This window comes from Cebus imitator, unplaced genomic scaffold, assembly GCF_001604975.1.
Source record: "Cebus imitator isolate Cc_AM_T3 unplaced genomic scaffold, Cebus_imitator-1.0 Scaffold69, whole genome shotgun sequence".
Classification (NCBI taxonomy): Eukaryota; Metazoa; Chordata; class Mammalia; order Primates; family Cebidae; genus Cebus; species Cebus imitator.
In genome coordinates, this window is record NW_016107384.1 from 4363787 (window position 1) to 4390072 (window position 26286).

General features: G+C 33.4%; 1 protein-coding gene across 6 annotated transcripts in view; it reads left to right on the forward strand.

Moving 5' to 3' along the window:
* The window catches only part of MIPOL1 (mirror-image polydactyly 1), a 373668-nt gene that overhangs the window by 335373 nt on the left and 12009 nt on the right, over positions 1-26286 (forward strand). For 4 of the 6 annotated variants that reach the window (XM_017530845.2, XM_017530850.2, XM_017530849.2 and 1 more), the window contains one exon: positions 8445-11762. In XM_017530845.2, the coding sequence (XP_017386334.1) occupies positions 8445-8511 (67 nt within the window). In that variant the 3' untranslated portion in view covers positions 8512-11762. Of the gene's footprint in view, positions 1-8444; positions 11763-23353; positions 23691-26286 lie in introns of those variants that run through there. The other 2 variants (XR_001826007.2, XM_017530847.2) reach the window with 2 other exon arrangements.

Consider the following 26286-nt stretch of genomic DNA (forward strand, 5'->3'; position numbering starts at 1 on the left):
AAAAAAAAAAACAATAAATTCATTGGGCATAGTGGTGCATGTCTGTAGTCCCAGCTACTTGGAAGGCTGAGCCAGGAGGATCACTTGAGCCTAGGAGGTCAAGGCTGTTGTGAGCCATGATTATATCACTGCACTCCAAGCTGAGCAACACAGTGAGACACTGTCTCCAAAATAAATAAATAAATAAATAAAAAGGCTGGATGCAGTGGTTCATGCCTGTAATCCCAGCACTTTGGGAGTGGGAGGCTGAGGTGGGTGGATCACTTGAGGTCAGAAGTTCCTGACCAGCCTGGCTAACATGGTGAAACCCCATCCCTACTAAAACTACAAATATTAGGCAGGCAAGGTGGTGCAAGCCTGTAATCCCATCTACTTAGGAGGTTGAGGCAGGAGACTTGCTTGAACCCAGGAGGCAAAGGTTGCAGTGAGCCAAGATGGAGCCACTGTATTCCAGCCTGGGTGACAGAGCAAGACTCTGTTGAAAAGAAAAGAAAAGAAAAGAGAAGAGAAAGAAAAGGGAAGGAAGGAAGGAAGGAGGGAAGGAAGGAAGGAAAGGAAGGAAGGAAGGAAAGAAAAAAAAAAGACTACACAAATAAATTGAAAAACACCTCATGCTCAAGAATTGGAAGAATCCATATTGTTAAAATCGCCATACTGCCCAAAGTGATTTGCAAATTTGCTATTCCTAGCAAACTACCAACATCATTCTTCATGGAATTAGAAAAAAAAAGAAAAAATTATTTTAAAATTCATATGGAACCAAAAAAGGGCCCAATAGCCAAAGTAATCATAAACAAAAAGAAAAAAGCAGACGACTCATACTACCTGACTTCAAACTATACTATAAGGCTGCAGTAAAAAAACAGCATGGTTCTGGTACAAAAATAGACACACAGGCCAATAGAACAGAATAGAAAACTCACAAAAGCTGCACACCTACAGCCATCTTTTTTTGTTGACCTCGACAAGGCCGACAAAAACAAGCAATGGGGAAAGGGCTCTCTATTCAATCAACAGTGCTAGGATAACTGGCTAGCCATATGCAGAAGAATGAAACTAGATCCTTATCTTTCAATTTGCACAAAGATTAAATCAAAGAGTGATTAAAGACTTAAATGTAAGACTTCAAACCATAACAATCCTAAAAGAAAACCTACAAAATATCATTCTGGACACATGCTCTGGCAAAGAATTTTTGGCCAAATCCCCAAAAGCAATTGCAACAAAGTAAAAAAAGATAAGCAGGACCTAATTAAACTAAAGAGCTTCTGCACAGCAAAAGAAATTTTCAACAGAGTAGACAGATAACCTATAGAATTAAAGAAAATATTCGCAAACTATGTATCTGTCAAAAGTCTAACAGCCAGAATCTATGAGGAACTTAAAGCAACAAGCAAAAAACAAATAACCTCATTACAAAATGGGCAAAAGACATGAACAGACACTTCTCAAAAGAAGGCATACAAGTGGCCAACAAAAATTTTAAAACAGTTCATCATCGCTAATCATCAGAGAACTGCAAATCAAAGCCACCTTGAGAATCATCTCACAGCAGTGAGAATGGCTATTATTGAAAAACAACAGATGCTGGCAAGTCTGTAGAGAAAAGGGAACACTTATACACTGTTGATAGGAATGTAAATTTGTTTAGTCCCTCTGAAAGCTGTTTGGAGATTTCTTGAGAAACTTAAAATAGAACTATCATTCAATCCAGCAATCCCATTACCAGGATTTATTTTCAAAGGAAAATGAATCATTCTGCCAAAAAGACACATGCTCTCATCTGTGAATTGCTGTGCTATTCACAATAGCAAAGGCATGAATTCAACCTAGGTTCCCGTCAGTAGTGGATTGGATAAAGAAAATGTGGTACATATATATTATGGAATAATACACTGCTAAAAAAGAATAAAATCACGTCCTTTGCTAAACACTGTGCATTCACGGACATAAACAGCAGACATTGCAAACTATAGGGAGTGAAAGGGAAAGATGGGGCTGTGAATGTAAAAACTACCTACTAGGTACTATGCTTACTACCTAGATGATAGGATTTGTACCCCAAACCTCAGCGTTATGCAATATATCCAAGTAACAAATCTGCACAGGTATCCCTTGTATCTAAAAGTTGAAATTAAAAAGGAAGAAATTAAAATCATGCCACTGTACACAGTTAGGAAATAGTTAAAATCTATTATTTGCTATAATACAATTTCTAAATAAACTTCAAAAATATGTACATCTATTTTTAGATGGAAATCCTATTTTTTCAATTAACATTATTTTTATATGTTCTATGTAATTACATCTCTTGCACGTACTATACTGGGATACATAGTTTTCCATCAAGTAGGTTAACAATAAGTTATTTACCAGTTTGCTTAATTGGCTTATTTCACTTAGTTCCAGTTTTCTTTATTTTATTTATTTTTTTTTTTTAAGAGATAGGGTGTCACTATGTTGCCTAGGTAGGCCTCAAACCACTGGGCTCGAGTGATCCTCCTGTATCAGCCTTTAGAGTTTAATAAATTGTGTTGGGAAAACTGCCTAGCCATATGCAGGAAGCTGAAACTGGACCCCTTCCTTATAGCTTATACAAAAATTAACTCCAGATAGATTAAAGATTTAAACATAAGTACTAACACCATAAAAACCCTAGAAGAAAACCTAGGCAACACCATTCAGGATGGAGGCACAGGGAAGGACTTCATGACTAAAACACAAAAAGCAATGGCAACAAAAGCCAAAATAAACAAATGGAATCTAATTAAACTCCAGAGCTTCTGCAAAGCAAAATAAACAATCATTTTTTGTATGACTAATGTAAAAGAGATTGTGTTCTTGATTTGACTCTCAGCCTGGATGTTATTAATAAGATGTAATTCTACTGATTGTTGTGCATTGATTTTGTATGCTGACACTTTAAGTAAGTCGTTTATCAGTTCTAGGGTCCTTTTCTCAGAGTCATTAGGGTTTTCAACGTATAGCATCATATTATTGGTGAAGACAGGTTGAAATCTTCTTTCCCTATTTGGATGCCTTTTTTTTCTTTATCTTGCCTGATTGCTCCCTCTAGGACTTCCAATACTACATTGAAAAGGAGTGATGAAAGAGGGAATCCTTGTCTTTTTCCAGTTCTCAACAGGAATAATTCCAGCTTATGCCCATTCAGTATGATGTTGGCTGTGTGTTTGTCATAGATGGCTATTATTATTTTGAGTTACAATTCTTTTGATGTCCAGTCTGTTGAGGGTTTTTACTGTAAAGGGATGTTGGATTTGATTGTAAGCTTTTGTGGCATCTACTGAGATGATCACATGGTGTTTGCCTTTAATTCTGTTTATGCGGCAAATCACATTTATTGCTTTGCCTATGTTGAACTAGCCTTGCACCCCAAGAACAAAGCTTATTTGGTCATGGTGTATTGACCTTTTGATGTGCTACTGGATTCAGATTGCTAATATTCTGTAAAGAATTTTTTACATCTTCATCAGGAATATTGGCCTGCAGTTTTCTTTTTTCGTGTGTCTCTACCAGATTTTCATATAAGGCTAATGCTGGCTTCATAGAATGGGTTAGGGAGGAGCTACTCCTCCTCAATTGTTTGGAATAGTTTCCAGTAGGATTGATACCAGTTCTTCTTTATATGTCTCATAGAATTCAGCTGTGCATCTATCCAGTCCGGTGCTGTTTTTGTTGGTATTGCTGTTAGTAGATCTTTTATCACTGATTTATCTGATTTCTCTATTCCTATAGATTTTCTCATTTGTGTGCCTAGAGTTGTTGATAGTATTCTCTGATGATTTTTTATATTTCTGTGGGATCAGTTTTAATGTCATCTTTGTCATTTCTGGTTGTATTTATTTAGATCTTCTCTCTTCCTTTTGTAAATCTAGCTAGCAGTCTATCAGTCTTGTTTATTTTTCTGAAAAACCAACTTGGTTTCATCAATCTTTTGTATGGATTTCTGCATCTCAATCTCATTTAGTTCTCCTCTAATTTTACGTATCTATTCTCTTCTGCTAGCTTTGAATTGGCTTATTCTTTTATTTTCTTTAGATGTGGTTAGATTGTTAATTTGAGATCCTACAACTACTTGATGAAGGCGTTTAGCACTATAAACTTTCCTTTTAAAACTGCTTTAGCTGCATCCCAGAGATTTTAGTAGTTTGTGTACCTATTTTCATTACTTTCAAAGAATGCTTTGATTCTGCCTCGATTTTGATGTTTACCCAGGAGTTATTTAGGAGGAAGGTGTTTAATTTCCATGTATTTGTGTAGTTTGAGAGATCTTCTTGGTATTGATTTGTATTTTTTTTCCCATTTATTTATTTTATTGTATTTTAGGTTTTGGGGTACATGTGAAGAACATGCAAAATTGTTGCATAGGAACACACATGGCAGTGTGATTTGCTGCCTTCCTCCCCATCACCTACATCTGGCATTTCTCTCCCTGCTATCCCCCCCCAGCCCCCACCCCCCACCGTCCCTCCCCTATTTCCCCCCAACTGACCCCAGTGTGTAGTGCTCCCCTCCCTTTGTCCATGTGCTCTCATCGTTCAACACCCGCCTATGAGTGAGAACATGTGGTGTTTGATCTTCTGCTCCTCTGTCAGTTTGCTGAGAATGATGGTTTCCAGGTTCATCCATGTCCCCACAAAGGACCCAAACTCATCGTTTTTGATGGCTGCATAATATTCCATGGTGTATATGTGCCACATTTTCCCTATCCAGTTTATCGTCGATGGGCATGTGGGTTGGTTCCAGGTCCTTGCTATTGTAAACAGTGCTGCAATGAACATTCGTGTACACGTGTCCTTATAGTAGAACGATTTGTAAGACCTAACACCATAAAAACCCTAGAAGAAAATCTAGGCAAAACCATTCAGGACGTAGGTGTAGGCAAAGACTTCATGACCAAAACACCAAAAGCATTGACAACAAAAGCCAAAATAGACAAATGGGACCTAATCAAACTCCACAGCTTCTGCACAGCAAAAGAAACAATCATTAGAGTGAATCGGCAACCAACAGATTGGGAAAAAATTTTTGCAGTTTACCCATCTGACAAAGGGCTGATATCCAAAATTTACAAAGAACTAAAGCAGATTTACAAGAAAAAAACTAACAAGCCCATTCAAAAGTGGGCAAAGGATATGAACAGACACTTTACAAAAGAAGACATACGTGAGGCCAACAAACATATGAAAAAATGCTCATCATCACTGGTCATAAGAGAAATGCAAATCAAAACTACATTGAGATACCATCTCACGCCGGTAAGAATGGCGAACATTAAAAAATCTGGAGACAGCAGATGCTGGAGAGGATGTGGAGAAGTAGGAACACTTTTACACTGTTGGTGGGAGTGTAAATTAGTTCAACCATTGTGGAAGACAGTGTGGCGATTCCTCAAGGACATAGAAATAGAAATTCCATTTGACCCAGCAGTCCCATTACTGGGTATATATCCAAAGGATTACAAATCGTTCTACTATAAGGACACGTGTACACGAATGATTTGTATTTTTAATACATTGTGTTGAGAGTGTGCTTGGCATGATTTCATTTTTTTAATTTATGAGGACTTGCTTTATGACCAAACATATGGTTGATCTTAGAATATGTTTTTTTGTACAGATGAGAAGAATGTATGTTCTGTGGTTGTAACTTAATTATAACGTGTTGCTACTAAAATACCAGATGAAACACACCAGTAAATATGTCCCCAATTAAACTGAATAACTTGAGGAAAAATTTTTCATTATGCTGCTAAGACAACTAGTCCATTAACCTGTAATGTGAAATTTGTAGGTCTATAGTAACTCAACCCCTAATGGAAATAGCTCTGAACTGAAAACAAGGAAACCAGGACCAGGTTTATCACTGTTTTACCTCACAACCTGGTATAAGGATTTACTTGTCTGTGCTTCAATTTCTTCATATTTAAACTGGAGAAATCCTAATCCTAGCTCTAGCCCTTTTCCTGTTTGATGAAGCTGTTGGAAAGATATCACTGAGTAATATTTAAAGCAGCTGGAGTGTATTTTAGTATGCTACATAATGTTTTCAGGACATTATTGATTTGGACAGTAAGAATAGCCTGCAGGCAAATCCTGAAAGGTGCTTCAGCAGACGCAGATGTCTACCTTCCTGTTGGCACAGCCCATGTTTGGCAGGTGTATTCCATTTCTTACAGGAAGGAATAGGTGCTTCATTGTATTACAGGAGTCAGTAAGCTTTCACAAAACTAAGTAATTTACATTTTTCTCATTTCTGAGATCAAATTTTCATAAATCATTCAACCTGGATAAATTGAGAAAGTATTTGATCTGGTAATTGTTGAAATATAATGAAGACATTGCAAAATATGATGTTTAAGTATTTCCTCCTAATCTTTTACCTTAACAAGATATGAGTTCTAAATGGAAAGATATCCTAATGTAAAAAAGGAAACAAAAATGAGCCTGTCTGTAAAGGAAAAGCCAGAAGGAGCACAACACAGATTCATCTCAGTAATTTGGGATCCCACTGATTCTGGATTTGTAGTAACAATAATAATAATTAAACAAAATAGAGCTTATGTTTATGTTATGAAGAAGGTTTTTCTTATTAGTTAGTAATATAAATTATATTATGAAGAAAGGATACATTTAGTCAACTTGCAAGTGATATTTTCTGGCTTTTAACAATATATGCAAAGAAATGCTACTAATGTCTTAAAATGATTTCTACTGGAAACTATTTAATGGTATTTCAAGTTACTATTAGATTTTAACAATAAACTTAAAATTTCATAGTGTAGTTCTATAATTCATACTAACATTTTTCTTTATGCTCATCCACAATTCAAGTTAATTAAACTTTGCCTTAAAGGATTCATGTAGTCCTGTGAGTCATAATATTCAGAGTGTGTAAGGTGGCACTAGTTTTTAAACACTAGGGAAGGTCCAAGTATTACAGACTAATCAAAGAATACAGTGAGTTTTCTAATGACTCTTCTTGTTCAGGTACTTGCACCACTTGACTGTTTTAGTGGATATATACCATTTATGTATAGTTTGCATTTTAGAAAAGTTTGCAGTAATAAACTCAGGCAAGATTTGCCATTTTACTCTAAGATCATTACTGTGTTTCTTAAAGCAAAGTTTTTTGATGCACTGAATTATTTTGTTTCATTTTCCTGTTTTTTGTCAACAGAATTCTTGATAGATGCAAAATTATCCAATAAACTTCAGCTAGTTTTCAGCGTTATATGCAGTTGATTTGTCCATTCCTTACCGAAACTTCCAAGTCATCTAAACCAGAATGTATGACACTAAGAATGCCCTCATTCCTTTAATGTCTAGCTCTGTGGTGTATTTATTTGCAAAGGACCCTCATGCATGGATCCATATAAATGAGGCAAACTGTGAAGCAGGCTAGACTGTGCCGCTTACCAGTCTTTGAGAGAGGAAGATTGTGTATATGAAAACTGCTAGGCATGATATTTACTTATAAGGAAGATTTCTGTATGTATAACATGAAGCAAGATTTTTGGTTGAGGTTTTATGTCTCCAGTAAAGAAAATAAAAGAAGAAAACCAATTAATGGTCTGATTCTATCATCCTTTGTCAAGCAAAACTCTCACTGATCCACATGAATATGACCTCCTGCTCATAGAGTAGTCTAAGAACACTGCAGAATGGACTTCTGAACTTTTGACTCTCTTTTCAATTTAATTAACAAGTTTTTAATCAACTAAAAAAATCATTTTATTTGACTAAAAAGTCTATGTAGGTAATTTCTAGTGTATTTATGATATTCAGAGATGATAGAAACTTGTTTTTTAATTAGAACAAAAAGTCTGGTTTTATTAGTATCACATCATTGTTTATGATTAAATTATTTCCAAGCTACTGTAACTTGAAATTTTTCCCACCTAGCCACATAATTTCTAGCTTTATTTTTATCAGCCAATTCTGTGAAAAAGAAGGGAATTTAGTACATAGAAGTTATATAGTACACCAACCAGTGAATCACTTATCTAACTAACAGGTGAAAGATTGCTGATATTTCTGTTTTGAAATATGTGCTTTTCTTAGTTAAAAATCAGTTTATTCTACATTTAATATACAATCCTGTCATTGCATAGTAAATTATTCATTCACAACCTTAATGCAAATAGGTAAATGTATCGAAATGGGTATCATACAAACTTTGTGTGGCTTCTGATGCTGACATGATTCAAGAATCTGGGTTAAAGTTTGTGTCATTGCTGTTTTTTTTTAACCTGAAATACTTGGCAGTCTGTACCAGTGTCTCTCACAGTAATACTTTGTTTCTTAACATGACTGTGAGGACTGCTTGGTCACAGGCAAATACTGTCCTTTATCAGCCAAGATATTTTTAACAATAACTGCACTTTTTTCCCCCTTCTCACCCCCACCCCAACCCCAACTTAGGCTGGAAAGGCTGGTGGATGTGCTGAGGAAGAAGGTTGGAACCGGGACCATGAGGACAGTGATCTGACTGAATAAAACGACAGTCTGGGGAAGCGATCACATCTGGTGACCAGGCTGCTTCATTCAACACTGTGTAAACACTAAAGCCTTAACTTAGCAAACAGTTGTTAGAAGTGGGACACTCCAACCACATTCCAAGCTGAGATAAAATCAAATCACAAATGTTTAACCACTTTGCTGCTGACTTGAGTTATTTATCCAAATATATTAACTATAGACTTTTACCAATAGGTAGCTATAAGGTTACAGCTTATTTTGTAACTATTTTATATCTCAATATCTTTAATATAAATCTTTTTACAGAGAGATCATTATAGAAACATGTTAAAGTTGGTTAGGATCTTATCTTTACATATGGCCCTTTCTGAATCAAAGTAGAGCAAAGTAAATATTGTCTAAGCTTTAATCCACTGTGTTAGGTCAAAACTTCAAATACATGCATTTTTCAATATAGGGTATATTTCTTAAATGATGAGAGAGGCTTAAACATGAGTGTGTAGTCTTCCTTCAATGCATGTATGTAATCTTTATTAGTATTAAAATATTAAATATAGATCCCATGAATTAAATGTATAATTTGTTTTAATAAGAGAGGGATACATTAAAATTACATTCATTAAGGCATGATTTTTTGTTTCACTACAAATAATGCCAACTGTTTTCAATAAAAAGGGGAGATTGTTAATATATACTTATAAATTCACATTGTCAGTATTTTTTAATGTTGGGTCTGAATAATTATCTAAACTCTACTTAAGCTATAATAATTGCCAAGTCTCTGTCATTTTTGCCCGAAAATTAGCATGCCTCCATCTTAAAAGAGACCACCAAACCTGTTAAGTATTCTGACTGTTTATCTTTTTTTAAATTACCATTTTATTTTTGTTGTGGAGGAGGGGAATCCAATAAAAAATATACAAAAAAAATTATAATGTAGAAATATAAGAACTTAGAAAAAAGTAAACTTGCCATTTGGTTAAGCTTACCTGCTTTTTATTTAAGAAATAAAATAGTTACAACATAGCAGTCACTTCTATTCATATGAAGTTATGAATAGAACTGAGATTTTTATGTAATAGACTATAGGCAAAGTATTTTTATTTTTTTAGATTGAAACAGATGAAAGCCCAAGAGGAAATGACTATGCCTGGAACAGGATGAAGTAGACAAGTAGAGATTTAATTAGTGAAAATTTTGTAGGCAAGGAAAATTTTTTCTAAGTCTATATATTTTTAATTTATCTTTAAGATTGAGCTAAATTAGCTACCATTGCCTATTTACAGGATAAGTACATCCAGGACAATTATTGCACCATTGTTTCATACATCATAGTAGATTATACATTTGAATTTTTTTTACTTCACAGAAAAAATGTAAGCTACTTTGTCATAGATAACGAAAGAATCATAATGCTAACAAACTCTATTTCTTCCTTATTAAATCTGTATCCATTAAAGTAATTTTTTAACTATGAGAATTAGAAAATAAGGGACAATGGGGGTTTAAAATAAACTAATTTATTTTTCTCTATAGTCATAAAAGAATTATATCCTCTTATAGACCAGGGACTCTATAATACAGAAATAGGTAATGATTTGGTCATACAGGCAGTCTTGTCTCTGGGCTGTATTTGAAAGTTGTAACAGCTCCCTATGTGAAGAAATGGCATCTTCAAAGTCATCTGGGAGGTTCAGGTAAGTAAAGAAAAACCATTTTTGTCACAAAATGGTCCATTCTTGATACCTCTTAAAATAAATTACAAGTAAACTTGAATTTGTAGTTTAATCCTGAAAACAGACGAACTTTTCTTGAGTTATTTTGTCTGAGGCTTTAGAAGACACAAAATATAGTATAAAGACATTTCACAATTTCCACACAAATCTTTCTACACTTAAATGATCAAATTAGAATAACCAATTCCGATAATTAATATGCAGAACTTTTGTAGACTATGATATTATAAAGTTAAATTCACAAAATAATTCTAACATCCACTATTCTTCAGTATAGGTAATCTCCCAAAAATATCCTCTTGAAAATGAGTTATTCACAAAATTTCAATGAGTTGTCTACAAAATTTCAAATGCAAAGTATTACAGCCAAATATTATCTTAATTAATTTCATACACTTAAAAATGTCCATCAACACTATGTCATATGGTCTTGATACATTTTTTCTGTATGGAAGAATAGCCTCGCTTACTGAAGATAGGTTCTCTATATATTCAACAATAATGCAACTTTAGAAGTATTCCACACTGCTGAGGAATGTTGCTTTGAGTTTGCTTTACACATCATCAAGTCTAATTTCTTAGTAACAGGAGAATTCACTTCTTCTTGTAAAAATAAGTAATTCACAGGAAACATTGGTAGCACTTGATGATTTACAAAGTCCTTTTACATCTGCTTTTCTTTTTCATTTGATCCTATCAACAACCATATAATAATAATAACAAATTTTATACATAACCCATATAATAATGATGGCAATGATAATTTTAGTATTACTGTCATTATAATTATTATTACGTTCATTCTACCAATGAGGGGACAGACTCAGTAAGCCTTAGAATTTGCCAAGCACTGTCTAGGACTTAGAACTAAGATCTTACAACCATACTCCATGCAACGATGAGTCTCTAAACCTCTCTGTAAGAAAAAAAAAATTCAAAGTAAAGATTTTAACTCTTTCAATTTCTGTTGTTACGGTACCATTTCTTTCATGTACCTACATACAAATTCTCTAACAATCAAAAGATTGTACACATTTCTTTCAATAAAGTACAATAATGTGAACTGCATATGTAAACAGCATCACATTTTTACCACCTTTCTATGGTATTACAGCGGCAGCATGCTTTGCCTCAGCCTTCAGTAATTAGAAATATTAAGACAATTCATTCCTAATAAAACATAATATGAGTCTCTTTGTACTATTTTTAATTTGTCCTGATGCTAAAACCTATCAGCTTAGTTTTATTTATAGCATGGTGGTCTAAATTTCAAGGCTCTCTCTATCTCCTAGAGCAATTATTAGAGCTAAAAACCAGCTATAAGCAAAGTTATTGGTTATAAGCAAGGTATAAGCAGTTAAAGCAAAGTTATTATTAATAAACAAGAATTTAAAACTTTATGAATAAATTAGAAATTTATTAATGTATTTTAAATACTTTATGGAGTAAAATATTTTGCTTACTTTTTTCATTGATAAAGTTGATCCTTTGTATGTTTCCTTATTCAAATAAACTAAATCATCTTATCAGGTCATTTATTTATATAATTATTTTATTAAAAAGCTAGAATATTAAAGATTTATACCTTTAATGTTAGATATAGCTTCATAGAAAAGCATTTTATATGTACTATTCTTAAAGATCACAATTATTTTTAAAGTTTCTATTTTCAAATAGTTGTGATTAATAAAGCATTGTATGATGAAATAGCCATGTCATACATTTTTGTCTTTTTTATACAGATTTTTTACTTATTTTATTGTGTTATTGGTAAGTAGTATTTACAACTAAACTCTCTATTCATATTTTACATATACATATATGCACACAGATGCATTTACCTTTTCAAAAAATGATTTATAAGTCAACTGTTAGGCACCAGTGATTTTGGTGTTTTGTTCATGTTTTATTGGAAATGCCCGTGGTTTCTGAGGCTTTAAACAAATACATGGAATAGTTGAAAGATTTATTTTGCTTGTGCTTAGCTAAATATGTCATCTCTAGAAAAGATGTGGTTTGTTTTGGCACTGTTTTAAAAACTCAAATATTTTAAACATTTGTTAAGTTGGAGCTTGCACATTTAATCTAGCAGCATAAGTTCCAGAAGAGCATCTCAAGTTACCAATTTTTTTTGTAATCCTTTTACTAGAATAATCTTTTTTTGAAAATGTTTTCTTGTGCTCGCTTTGGCATATATACTGAAATTTTTTTAAAAAGCTTTTCTTTTTTATTATATGTTTTAGTGTAAGTTAAGTTAAACTTCTATAGGTTGAATTTTTTAATGTAGGACTTCATAAATAGAATTTGACAATGTGTATCATTTATGATACACATTTATCATTTTGATAATCATTAAAATATTGTGTACAATGATACACCTTTGCAGAAGTCTTAATATGCTTAATTTTTAATCTGATTGTCTTCTAAATATAGTTTTGGTGCATGCTATTATTTTAAAGGCCACCAATTTTGAACTATTGGATTATTTAAAAAGACGTAATATTTTAATGCACAAACTCAAATCTCTAAAATACATGTTTATTTTGTATTCAGATAAAATGCCCTATCCTACACATATTTCAATGCAATTCTTATACATCAATCTTAATCAAATTTTTAAGTGTACAATCCTGAAGACAGTGTATTAAATATGCACTATAAAATATATTGCAGTAAGGAAACAGATTAAGTTCACTGTCAAACTGTATGAATTCCTTAACAAATTTAATAAAGATAAATGTCAATATGGACAAATTTGTTAGGTACCTTAGGAATCTTTCAAAACTATTCAGATATAAAATAAAATTATAGTAATAAAATATTGAAGATAAATATTATTTTCAGCAAATATGGTTAGAAAGAACCTAAGAAAAGAGATCAAATTAATTAAGAAATAATAGACTAACTCAAATCTACCATAAAGCAGCTCTACTAATTTTGGAATATGTACATGGAGTTTTGTGTCAATAGCTGAAATCTAAAAACAATGTTTCTCTTCTGTTTGATTATTCAATCATGATAAGGTAAATGAAAACAGACTATGTATCACCTGGAATGAACTTAGAATTCAAATCTTAGAGTACATGACTAAAAGAGGAACAGAGTGGAGCTGGGCACTAGGTGTCTTTGGGGGCAAAGATTCTATAAACTGGTAATATTTAAACTATCACATTACTTTGTTAAATTATTATTTCACCATGTATTGCCTTTGTGGTTTGTCACACATTTTACTTCTCCAGTGCACATAATTGTAACTTTTTTAACTTTAAAAACTCAATTATGTTTAAGAAAATTTTAAAAATAAGAATGAACATATGTCGTATTTACTCATGTATTTACCATTTCCAGTGACCCCCCCCCTTTTTTTTTTTTTTTTTTTGGATATATCCAGGTTTCAACCTGTTACTGTTTTCCTTATATATTTTCTGATGATAAGTATTTATCATCTATATACTAGTGCAGAACTGTTGGTTCAACTTTTGTATGTCTGAAAATGTGACTCTTTTTCTGCCTTCATTCTGTGTGGAAAAAAAATTGTTGCATATAGAATTTGAGGTTAACAGATTTTTGTGAGGTTTTTTTCAGTATTTAAAAAGTATTGGTCTAATACCTCAGGCTTGCTTTGTTCCTGCTGTTATTCTTACTGTTACTCTCTACATTATGTGTCCTCTGACTGCTTTAAAGATTTTTCCCTTGTCACTTGTTTTAACCAATTTTATTATGATTTATAATATAGATTTCTGCATGTTTCTGTGCCTGTGGTTTGCTGAACTTCTTGGATCCATGAGTTTGTAGTCTATCAGAAAATTTCAGCCATTACTTTTTTCAACATTTCTCCCTATCTCTTGTTTTTCTTTCTCTGGAACTACTATTCTCTGGATATTAGGCTACTTAAAGTTGTTTTACAGCTTGTTTATGCTTCATTAATTTTTTTTAATTTTTATGGTTACATAGCAGGTGTATATATTAATGGCGCACATGAGATATTTTGATACAGGCATACAGTGCATAGTAACATCAGGGTAAATGGGGTATCCATCACCTCAAGCATTTATCCTTTTTATTACAATTAATTATATTCTTTCAGTTATTTTAAAATATACAATAATTATTGACTGTAATCATCTTGTGCTAGATATCATCTTGTACAAAAATTAGATCTTATTCATTCCATCTAACTATATTTTTATTATATTTTCATTTTTTCTCTGTTTCATTTTGGATAGTTTCTATTGCTTTGTCTTCAAGTTTACTCATCTTTTCTTTTGCAGTGTCTAATGTGTTGTTAATCCATCCAGAGCCTTTTTCTTCAAGACGTTGTATTTTTCATCTCTATAAGTTAGAATTTAGTTTTTAAAATTTTTTATGGCTCTCCTTAACTTGTTCATGCTTTACATTATCTTCAAGAACATAAAACATATACAGTGGTTTTACTTCCTTGGTTTTAGTGACCCACAACTAACCACAGTCTGAAAATAGGTAAGTATAGTACAATAAGATACTTTGAGAGTGAAAAACCACATTCACATGCCATGCCTTTTATTACAGTATATTTTTATAATTGTTCTATTTTATTATTAGTTATTATGTGTAATCTCTTACTATGCCTAGTTTAGAAATTAAACTTTATCATAGAAATGTACATATACAAAAAATACATATATATAGGATTCAGTACTATCCTTGGTTTCAGACATCTACTGAGGGTCTTGGAATGCATCAGCCAAGCTGAGAAGAAGGGATTGCTGTAGTAACTGTTTTAATGTTCTTGTTTGTTAATTATATCATCTGTGTAACTTACAGGTCTTTTCTATTGATTCATTTTTTTCTTACCATAGGTTATATTTTTCTGCTTTGCATGCTGGCAACTTTTTATTGCAGTTACTGTAAATTTTATCTTGTTGAGTGCTGGATATTTTTGTATTTCTTTAAAATGTTTTGAGTTTTCTTCAGGAATGCAGTTACGTTACTTGGAAACAGTATGATACTTTTAAGGCTTTTTTTACTTTGATAGGCAAGACCAAAACAGCTAGTCTAGAGCAGAGTTTTCCACACAATCAAGGCAATCCCCTTCTGAATATATTACCTTATATTCTTTGTGGTATATGATTTATCTACTCCAATTTGTTACAACAGAAACCATTCCTAATCATGTGCGAGTTTAGGTCATTGTTTTGCCTTTTCTTTCCTGGTGGTTTTTACCCTGGCCTTGCTAGTTCGCTGACATATGTGTGCTGCTCAATACTCAAAGGAAGACTCAAGGAATGCTCTACAACTCTCCAGAGCTTACTCACTTGCTCTCCTATGCATGTGTGCTCTCTCTCTCTTTCTCTCTCTTTCTCTGTGCAACCCTCTCCTCTGCTTAGAATTTCTCCTCTCCAGTACTCTGAGCTGTAAATTCTGTCTTCCCTGGTGTCCCCAGATTCTCAACTCTGTGTCCTCAACTCAGGGAGACTTCCAAGCTCTGTTTTCGTTGCCCCTCTCCACACCCTGTAAATTCTCCAGACAATAAACTGGGGCAATCATAAGGCTCACTTCATTTTTTGATTCACCGTATTGGACTGTCTATTGTCCAAAGTTCAAAAACATTGTTTCATGTATTTTCACTACTGCTTTTTATTTGGTTGGTGTTGGTGTTGGTTTTATTGCTGTTGTTTTTTTAGTTTCTTAAGGACAGTAGCAGGATAAATCTGGTCCGTGTTATTCCAAGGTAGTCGATAGTGTAGGTCCTTCTGTAGATCTTTTAAAATGTCATCCTGTTAATGTCTAGCTTCTCTCTTACCTGTTTAGAAATCAGCTATCAGTCTTATTGTCTCCTTGAAGTAAACTTTTTTGTTTCTCAGATTGCTTTTTACATTTTTTGTTTTACTTTATTATTTTTTTTTTTGGCAGTTTCATTTTATGCCTTGATGTGGTCTTCTTTTTATAGTTCTTGCTTGAGTTCAGAGACCTTAGTAAATCTCTGTCTTCATCTTTTGTCAATTTTAGGACATCTTTAGTCAATATCTCTTTCTCCTCCTGAGACTTCAGTTACATATATGTTAACCTTTTCACTGTGTTCCCATATTTTCCATTCTTTTTCTTTTTTAATTCTATGTACAACAGTTTTGATTTTTTTTTAAATATATGGAGTCTTGCCAGGTTTCCCAAGCTGGTCTTGATCTCCTGGTCTCTAGCAGTCCTCCCATCTTAGCTTCCAAATGTGCTAGGATTACAGGCATGAGCCACTACACCCAGCCAATTTTGAATTTTTTTAATTACCTGTCTTTTATTTTACTAAGCTTGTCCTCTTTGAAAGCCATCTATTGAATTCTTAACTTTAGGTTTTGAATTTTTAAATTCTACAATTTCATTTTTCTTTTTTGTATGTTCTGATTCTCTAGTGAAATACTCATCTTTCTAAATCATTTTCTTCCCCGTTTGCCTCTGTTTTCTTGAACATACTGATCATAGTTACTTTTAAATCCATGCCTATTAACTCCAATATCTGAATTTTGTCTGAGTCTTTCTCTATTGTCTGTTTTGTCTCTTGGCATGCCTATTAATTCTTGATTGACTGTAATATAACCTGAACCTCCAGATGATTTTGTCTTCCTCCAGAGAAGATTTATCCTTTACTCTCCTGGTATGACTGAATGAAACCCAGTCACCTTTATCCAGTAAGGTACTGTGTTGACTTGCAGCTGGGTTCCAGTTGGAATAAGGATCATTTTTCTGGTTTGCCTCCTTTCTTGTTGCATAGTTCACTAGGGCTTTCAGTGGTGAAAGTGATATCTTCACTGAGCTTTTTTAGAAATTCTCATTTTAGCTTCTTTAATCTCTCACTTCAGACATGTCAGAATTTGCCAAGTATCTTGAAAGGAGAACTAGATATGTGTTTCAGGCCCTTTAGGTCTCCAATTCTGTCACTCCAGCCCTGCAAAATTGCCCAAAGCTTTGCTAGTTTCCCTATTCCTAGAAGCACTCTTCTGCTAGGACAGAGCCCACATTATCAATTCCCTCATCTTCACCCAGAACCAGCAAATGCCTCCAGGGGAAAAGTAGCTGCAGATCATCAGTTTACCTCTCTGTTGTTCTCCTAGTGGTCTTTATTTTAAACCCTCTTCAATACTTTTAAACAAATACTGTTTTTTGTACTTTATTTAGCTTTTCTAGTGGTTTTTGGTTGGCACACTGGTCTATCACAAACTATTCTATTCTGTCTGGAAGCAGAAATACAGTGAGTTTTAAATATCCTTATTATAGTTTTCATTTCTGGAGGTTATATTTTGTTCATACCCAAAAGCATATGATCATTTTTAGAGTTCCTGTCTCATATTTTTAATTTCCTTTTTATTTTCTTATACGTTTTAAATATATGTATTTAATTCTTAATTTCTGATAATTTTGACATGTCAAGAATTTGCTGCTCTAATTTTTTTTCTGTTATTTCTACTAGCCATATTTATTTTGCCTTACTTCTTTAAATGTTTGGTGATTCATTAATGTGAGCTTACATCTTCTTAGAATTATTCTCTATGGAGTTTTTCAAAGCCTGGGTTAAAGGTGGGTTCCTCCATAGAGCTTTGCATTTGCTTCTGCCAATCACTTGGAAACATGTTGGATCACTTCTAAATCTTCATTTGACTTTTGTTAAGCCAGTTAGGTAATGTTAATTTTGGTTGAAAATCCACAGAAGAGCTGGCCTATGGTTATAAAATTCATAGGGGAAATTTTTTTTTATCCTTCATTCATAGCCCGAGTTCAAGATTTCTCTCCCCAGATGGGTTCTGGCTTTGTCCTTTTGTCCCCGGCTACATTACAAGGCCACGAGAACCCAAGCTCAACTTTACCTTATGATAAGACAAATGCTTTCAAGGTGAAACTTGCCTTTTGTACTTTACTTACCACTCAGGATTCCATTTTACTTAGGCTTGGGCCTCAGAGTATTCTTTATTGACTGCCAACATATTGATGAATTTGAAAAGATGTTTTTCATTTTCTAACATTTTCAGTTGCTTACTGCAGGAGCTACCAGGTCCATCATAGCAGGAAACAGTAGTCAAGATTGAATGTTATTAAATCTTTACACACACACACACACACACACACACACACACAGAGAGAGAGAGAGAGAGAGAGACAGAGAGAGAGAGAAAGAGAGAGAAATAATTGCACTGCTAATAAAATGTTCTGAATTTAGTATCACTTGTATGCATGATTAAAATGAGCAGATAGTAAATTTACTTTCCAAGATCCATAATTGGAGCTCTTTGTCCCCACCAGTAACTACAAGCAGTTTTTCATTAAAGAAAAGAAAATGATTGAATAATCCAAATTAGCCTGAGCAAGAAAATTGACAGCTGCCTAAAATGAAATGTTTGAGTTATGAGCCATGTGCTGCTTTGGTTTATCTGCAGCCAAAAGGTTCAGAATCCTTATTCAATTAACCATGTTGCGTGGGAGGGCCTGGTTGCCCTGAATAAGTGCTGCCTGGTGATGAGTAAGAGGTATCCGTGACACACAAGTTCAGACCTTGCAACTCTGTTTTTGTTGTTTGAACTTTTTTCTCCGTTGTAGCTAGGGATCCGGCATGGAATTTAAACACTTGTGTGGTAACTCCATTCCTTCAAGCCATTGTGTTGTTAAGCTCTAGCTAACGAACTTTTAACACTGGCTCCATTTAAGGCAAGACTTAGAAAACAGCAGCAATCAACATTTTTAGTTTTATAATTAAGATTATATAATTTATATGTCTTCATACAACTAAGATGCTCTTGCCTCCCTAAACCAACTGCTCCCTAAAAAGGTAGCCTTTAAAATATATATGTGAAAAGTAAAGAAATAAACCAAAGTGAACTAACAAAATTAAGAGGTAATTTTCATTTCAAAAATCATACCTACTGTGACAGAAACTTCAAAAAGTATACCTGTTTTAAAACTTAGGAACTTTTTCTAAAATAGAGGAACCATAATTGTACAATATTTTGAAAAGGTGAGAATTGCCAAATGTACCAGTCATGTATACTTTATCTCATGTGGCCCTTTTCGTCCATGACAATGTTTTTTGTTGCTTAGGGAGATCCTCCTGATAATGTCACAAAGAATGTCTCTCAGGCCCATATAGATTAGGTACACATTGGCTTTCTAAGAACAAGTTTTTCTTTAAAATAGCTGCTTCATGTTGCTTCTAACAATAGTATCTTGAGTCTAAAAACCAAGTGACTGAAAGACAAGAGAGAGAATTTCTTCTCTAACTCATAAACCAGTTCTGAAGATACTTCTGTGGGATAAAATTCAAATATATTTTGAGCAATGATATAATAATTTGACATAAAATATCTCAGTGTTATTTCTTTGAAGAATTACACTTTATTTGAGTGTGTATACTGATTACTAGTGTCTTAGTATGTTATAGTCTGAGCATTTTGCAAAATTAGATTTGCTTTTTGCATCTTAAACTGTGGTCATATTATAAAGAGTAGTTGTATAATTTTATTTAGGTGACATAGAGGGATGTAGGAATGTGAATATGTAATCGTTGTCAAAAAGAAGTGAGAAAAAGCTTTTTAAATCACAAGTTTCCTTTCAGTTAAAGCTTCAATTATATCACAGCAATAATTTATTTCTGCTTTTATAAATAAAAAACTTTTATAAATTGCAACAACTTTTCAAGAAATATAGTTAGTTTTATATGGCAGATATTATTTTCTTTACATTTTAGGAAAGTTCTCTGGGCCCATGTTGCATTTTTTATAGAGCCAGTTGCCCAGATTATATAAAGAAGTTCTATGCCACATTTTGTTGTCTTATGAATGGCAAGAAAGTTAATAAAAGTGACTTTTATTCATAACATACTATCATTTCCGTTCCTTCCCTATATTTTCACTGTTTGATTCATTGGCTCTTTTAACCCCCTACTCAGTCAAATCCACCTTCGCTTGTTTAAATCCAATTCATACATCAAGAACACTTATGTACCACCCCCTACATGAAGCTTTCCCTAATTCCCTACCCCCACCCCATCACCAAGTTGTAGTTAATCTCCCTTCCGTTTGCCATATAGCTCTTTTTTCATCTCTCTATTAGGGCAGTTACTAAGTTTTCTCTTCTTTTCAGTATTCCTTTACTATTTCCCATTAGAATTCAAGCTCCTGAAGATGAGAAATTCAGTCTTGTTCATATTTCTTTGTACAGGTAAATACTTGATGAATAATCATTCTTGTTTAATGATGAAACCTAAATTTTTAAACTATTTTAACTTTCTAAACATTTGTGTGATGTGCTGTTCTAAAAATATGACATGAAAAGATTAAAATTTAAATATTTTTCCTATAACAGTGATGTTAAAATATACAATTATGTCAAATTATCTAGCACCTGGCACATTACCAGGTAAAACATTGTACTTACCTAAATACTGTAACCTTTTAACCATAATCAATTAACCAATTTAAAGTGAAGGGTTGTAGGGATTTTTGGGGTTGTTAAATTTTTTTGGTTTGGTTTGGTTGTGTGTGTGTTGTGGTTTGCTTTTTTTGTTTTTGGGGGGCTGGGGGAGTGGGTGGTTATTGCTTTTTTGAGAGAGGTTCTCATTCTGTCACCCAAGCTGGAGTACAGTGGTGTGATCATAGCTCACTGCAGCCCTAAGTTCCTGGCTCAAGTTATTCTCCCACCTGAGTCTCCCAAGTAGCTGGGACTGCAGGCACACACCATCAGCCTGGCTCATTTCTCTTTTTAATGTTTTGTAGAGACAGGATCTCCCTATAGTGCCCAGGCTGGTCTCAAACTCCTGGATTCAAGCAATCCTCCTGCCTTGGCCTCCCAAAGTGCTGGGATTATAGACAAGAGCTACCACACCCAGCCTTGGTTTGTTCTTTTAATCCGCACTTCTTGTGTACTGTTAAATATTGGTACTCTGCAGTCCAGAGTTTGAAATTTTACTCCTTGATGAACTGAAGACTGGGTTTATTTTGTTGACTACAAAGTTTATACAAAATTTCCCTATGAGAAAATAGGCAATTTAAATCCTTATTGAACAATAGTGATAACTACATTGTTTGTCCAAATTCAGGCAAGGAGAAGGAGAATGAAAACAATGTATAAACCAGTGTAAATTGTTTGGATGTCCTCTCATGTTGCTGCATCTACTTTAAATCGTGATTTCAAATTCAGTGGTCCCTCATTTTCTACAAACGACCAAAGTTATATAAGTTCTTATGACTTTGATATACTTTCTTGAGATTTTACTTTCTGGTTACATATTATTCTTTCAATACCCAAGTCATATTTTAAGATATGTGAGAGCAAAAATAAATTATGCACAAGTATTACCTATCAAACTACAGCTTCAAAAATTGATATTTGGTTATTAATATTATTTTGTCTCTGACTCAGACTCTGCCAGTTTTCATCATGTAATTTGTTGAATGATGCTCCTAAAGCTTAAAAACATGCCTGTCATTCTTTAACAAATAGGTCAGTTGTCTCAAAGTCTTTTTGAAACACTCAAAAAGACTTTGAAACACTTTTTGAAACACTCAAAAAACAAAGAATATTCACTGCATATTACTTGTATGACCATGACATTAACACACTTTAAGTTCATTAAAGAAGATTTTCCTCTCATAAATCTGTCCTGGCTGTGTCTAATCAAATTACTTTTTTCAATATAGTATGTCCTTCTCCAATACTGTTTCTAGTATGTACCTCATACACAGTTAACTATCTTGATTATAATTGACTGCTGGCAGAGTGATTTACTTTTGATAAGAGTAATTGTGTTTTACTCATAATTTTCCAGGAAATATAGCTTTTTTACCATGAAGGAACAAGAGACCAAAACTGCCAGCATTAATTTTCCATGTTGAAAATTAAAATTACATAGATGAATATTGCTTAAATGCTAGCATGTGACCAAAGAAATCATATTTGTCTTAAAGTAGCAAAAAGGTTAAGATACTACCTGTGTTCATACTTGATTTTTCTTGAGATTCATCACAGAAGAAATGAAAACACTATTGATTCCTAGCTCTTGTCTTGAACATCTAAAGTCCTCTTGACTAATAACTTTGTACTTAGAATTATATCTTTAATTGTAGGATCTCTAATTGCTTTGAAACCACTTAAATCATTGTCTCTTTATGTAAAACCTTCACATTTGTGAAAAATGAGAAAAGAGGAATTGAAAAACATTTATAACGTGACATAAGCAGGCACTTTTCAGAGCTGGAATTACAAATGTGCATCCATCCCTAAGCTGTTCAGGTTGTCAGCCATACAGCTTCCCTATCTGCTTCTGCTTAGAGCTGAAACTTGTGGCATCATGGTTAATGTTTTGACAGATTTTATCATAAACCTTGCTGTTATAAATTTGCCTTGAGCCAAAATTTAACATGTTGTAAGCTCAGAAACAGTTTTTACTGTTGGTGATCCAGAAAGGGAAATAATTATGTTCTTTTGTATGGTAGGAGTATAGCATGTAACTCCTTAAAGGTTGTACATTGCTTGAAATTTGGGACAAATCTCATGCTCTATGTTCAGAGCCTCTCAGTTGTCAATAAAGCCATACATTAACACTTTTGTGACTATTGCAAAGGAGAATCTACCAAAGGAAATATTATGTAGCATATATATACTCACTAAATCTTATAACCAATATATTATCCCTAATTTTTTAAATGTAAAGGTCCTTTGCCTTAGTATATGGAAACAAAAATGCAAAACTCTTGGAATAATCACTTTCTTTCCAGATGATTTATCCAGAATGCTCTTTAGTAAGCTCCTATTTTACAGTACATGTCATCTATTCTTTCATAACTACTTAGAGTATTTTATTAAACATGCTCCCAATCACTGCTATTTCTAACAGCCTGTAGATCTAGATTTTTTTTCTCTCTAAAACATCTTCAGTGACCATGACCATTAATATTTGCTCATAAATGGATTTGTACACAGGCTCAACCATAGCACATCAGTGAAGACAAAAAGAGTTGTTACTCAGTTCTTTACCCTAGAATAAATCAAATCAACAAATATTTATTGAATGTCTACTATGTGCAAATAACCCTGGACTGGTCAGCTTTTAAAAGCCATCCAACTTTTCACATTAACAAATCAAAGCATTATTATTTCAAGCATTGCAGAAGCTGCTTTCATGTCCTTAAGGGGACAAAGCATATGAGGAGTTTGCAAGTACTTGGAGTAAAGAAAGACAAGGAAGAGAAGAGAATTCAGAGTGAAAAGAGGAGAAAGAGTGCTCTAAAATACCACCAATGGACTGCATCATGTATGTATGTATTCATGAGTTAATGTGTATGCAAGTATATTATGTATGTATGTGTTTATATATGCATATACATATAATGAAAAAAATGAGTGAATTTGGCAATAAACAGCGTTTGTTGAAGTACAATAGGAATAGGCATTCACATTTCAGTCCAGAGTTTTGCTTTAAAAATAGGCATACTAGTTTAGTGTTACCATAAATAGAAGAAGCTACTTAAGAGCTCATATGAAAGATTATAATTGCTATTGGAAATGAAATGGAAACTACCAATAACAGCCACCAAAACCTGTGTACTTCATAACCTACACTATTCTGTGTGTTTAATTTTGTTAATGTATAAAAGATAAAATAATATACTGTTTATTCGCATCAAATAATTAAATGTATTTTCTTAGTGAAGTATAAAAGAGAAACTGGTGATAATTTCAAGCTTTGCCAAACAGAATTCATCCTGGCTGTTTTGCATAGAAGGTATACATACATGTTGGCCATAGAAGATACCGTCATTGACATTCTCACAGGAGATATCTGGTATCAACTTTAAAATATTTGTTTAGGAGAACTAATTTTTAAATATAAATTATTGCCTCCTATTGGTAGGGTAAGTTTAATTTCGAATGAAAATCAAAACAGACTCTTTAATCTTTTTAAACAGCAGATGTCTCGTTCCTAAAGTGCCTTAAATTAATTTCTTAATTTTTGTGTTCAAAAAAAAAAACTGTCATAGCTCTATTCAAAGTTTATGCTTCTGTTATGAAATTGCTCATTATTAAAATCACCTTGAAGCAAAGATATCTTCTTATGTCATCTTTTAATTACTTGCTACTTAGCCTATCTGGTTGTAATTTATCTTCAAACCTTACCCCAATTGCTCTGTAGTAAATTTTGGATTTCTTCTCACATACAGTCTTTTCATTTTCGGTAAAATTATCCCGTTGGCCTTCTTAATTTAAACATAGTAAGCACTTTCAGCATGTGACTATTTACACTGGTTTGGTATCTTTCACTTATTTTCTTGGTGTATTGTAATTAATGTCTTTGGAGATGTGATCAATAAAATTGCACTTGGGTGATCTGATCTAATGCTTATGTTCATGAAGAAATACTATCTTTAGAGTTGTTTCTAATTCTCACCTAACCTTTCCCTATCTTTTGACCAGGATTCCCAATACTGAGACCCTCTTACCTAGGACCTAGCCTGGATTCACCTGCCCCCTTGTGGTGTTCCTCTCTGAGAAATTAATCAATTTCTGAAATTTGGGAAAGTTAATTAATTTCTGATTTTTGAATTTGGCATTACATAGCCCAAGAAGAGAAACCTCGTTGCCCTTGTCTAGTAGTCCAGAGTCAGAAGCGTTATCTTCTTTTAGCACTGGCTAACATAAAGAGATGAAAGGTGTTTTTTCATAACATTCAGAGCACAAGAAGGAACTTGAACACTATAAAGTATGAGAAGTGTAAAATAAGTGGTGATAGTTAATTTTGTCTAAAATCAATATTAGTGACCTGCAGATTGATAAACTAAATCAGTGTTACGAAAGTTCTCATACAGCAACTAAAATCAAGTTTGTTCTATGTCTGTGTTTCCATTTTCTAGTGAATGGAGAAGGGAGGCTGCTATTCTATTTTATTTAAATTTTATATAGATTGCCTAAATCTTTCATCAAGGGTAAATTTATAAATATAAAAAATAAATTAAATCTTGTATAATGTATAGTCAGATGAGTTTTATATGACTGAGGCAAATAGATTCTTTCCTTTTCTCAAAAGGAATTCCTTCCTCACATGCCACAGCACTAACTTTTACTCTTCAATTGAAGTCAATAGAAATTGCACATGGAAAAGGGATGCATATTCAATGAGTGACTTTAACCACAAATTCAGTGACATTTTGCAAGAATAAGGACTTCACAATTAGGCCTCTAGTTAATAATAACATAAAGACAAAAGAAAGGGAAAGGGGAAATATAAGTACTATTTTCGTAAATAAACCATGTGTCTTTCTTAGGAGAGAGAGATTAATAAATTATTATTGTTAGCAAGATTCCAAGTAAAAGTTTAAAGATCCCTGTTTCTGTCTGTTAATTGTAAAATATTTTTAGCAGAAAACAGTTGTCTCTTTACATGGTGTTCTACCTCCCACCCTACCTGCACCCAAGCCTGGTTGGATTGAGAAATAGTGATACTCTGTGGCATTTTAAATATCATGTCACCTCACCTGAGATCTAGAAGAAGAAACAGTGTGCAAGCTTTAATAAAGCTATTTGCAGGCCAACTCCCAAATTTCTAGTATTTACCGCTCCTTTGCAGTTCCTCTTACATTTGTAACAGTTGACCTACTAACAGGTTCCCAGAAATACAGATTCAAATTTTGGCAAGCTTACCTCACCTCTTTGTCCTTCCAAAGTACATAAATGCTAAACGGGTTCACAGTGAGAATGAGAGTCATTCCAACAAGACTTTTAAAACCAAGACCCTTTCTGCTCCCTACCAAGTTACTGCCATCTCCGAAGAAATAAAGTTTTGTCAGTGTGCCCTTGGCATAATTTCTTCAGCCTGGATTAAACACAGGTAACTGAGAGTCCGCCTTATCTCCACAGGGCATTAGTCACTCTATAAAAGTTAAATTTATTATGAAATGCTTTGTTTGTGTTAACATATATCTTCTCTGGGAAGTTGGAAACAAAGGAATGTCCTTTAAGACTCCATATGGGGAAAACACATCCTCCTTTGGAATTTAACCTTAATTTGAACCAAGATCTGAGAAAGAAAAGTACTTTAG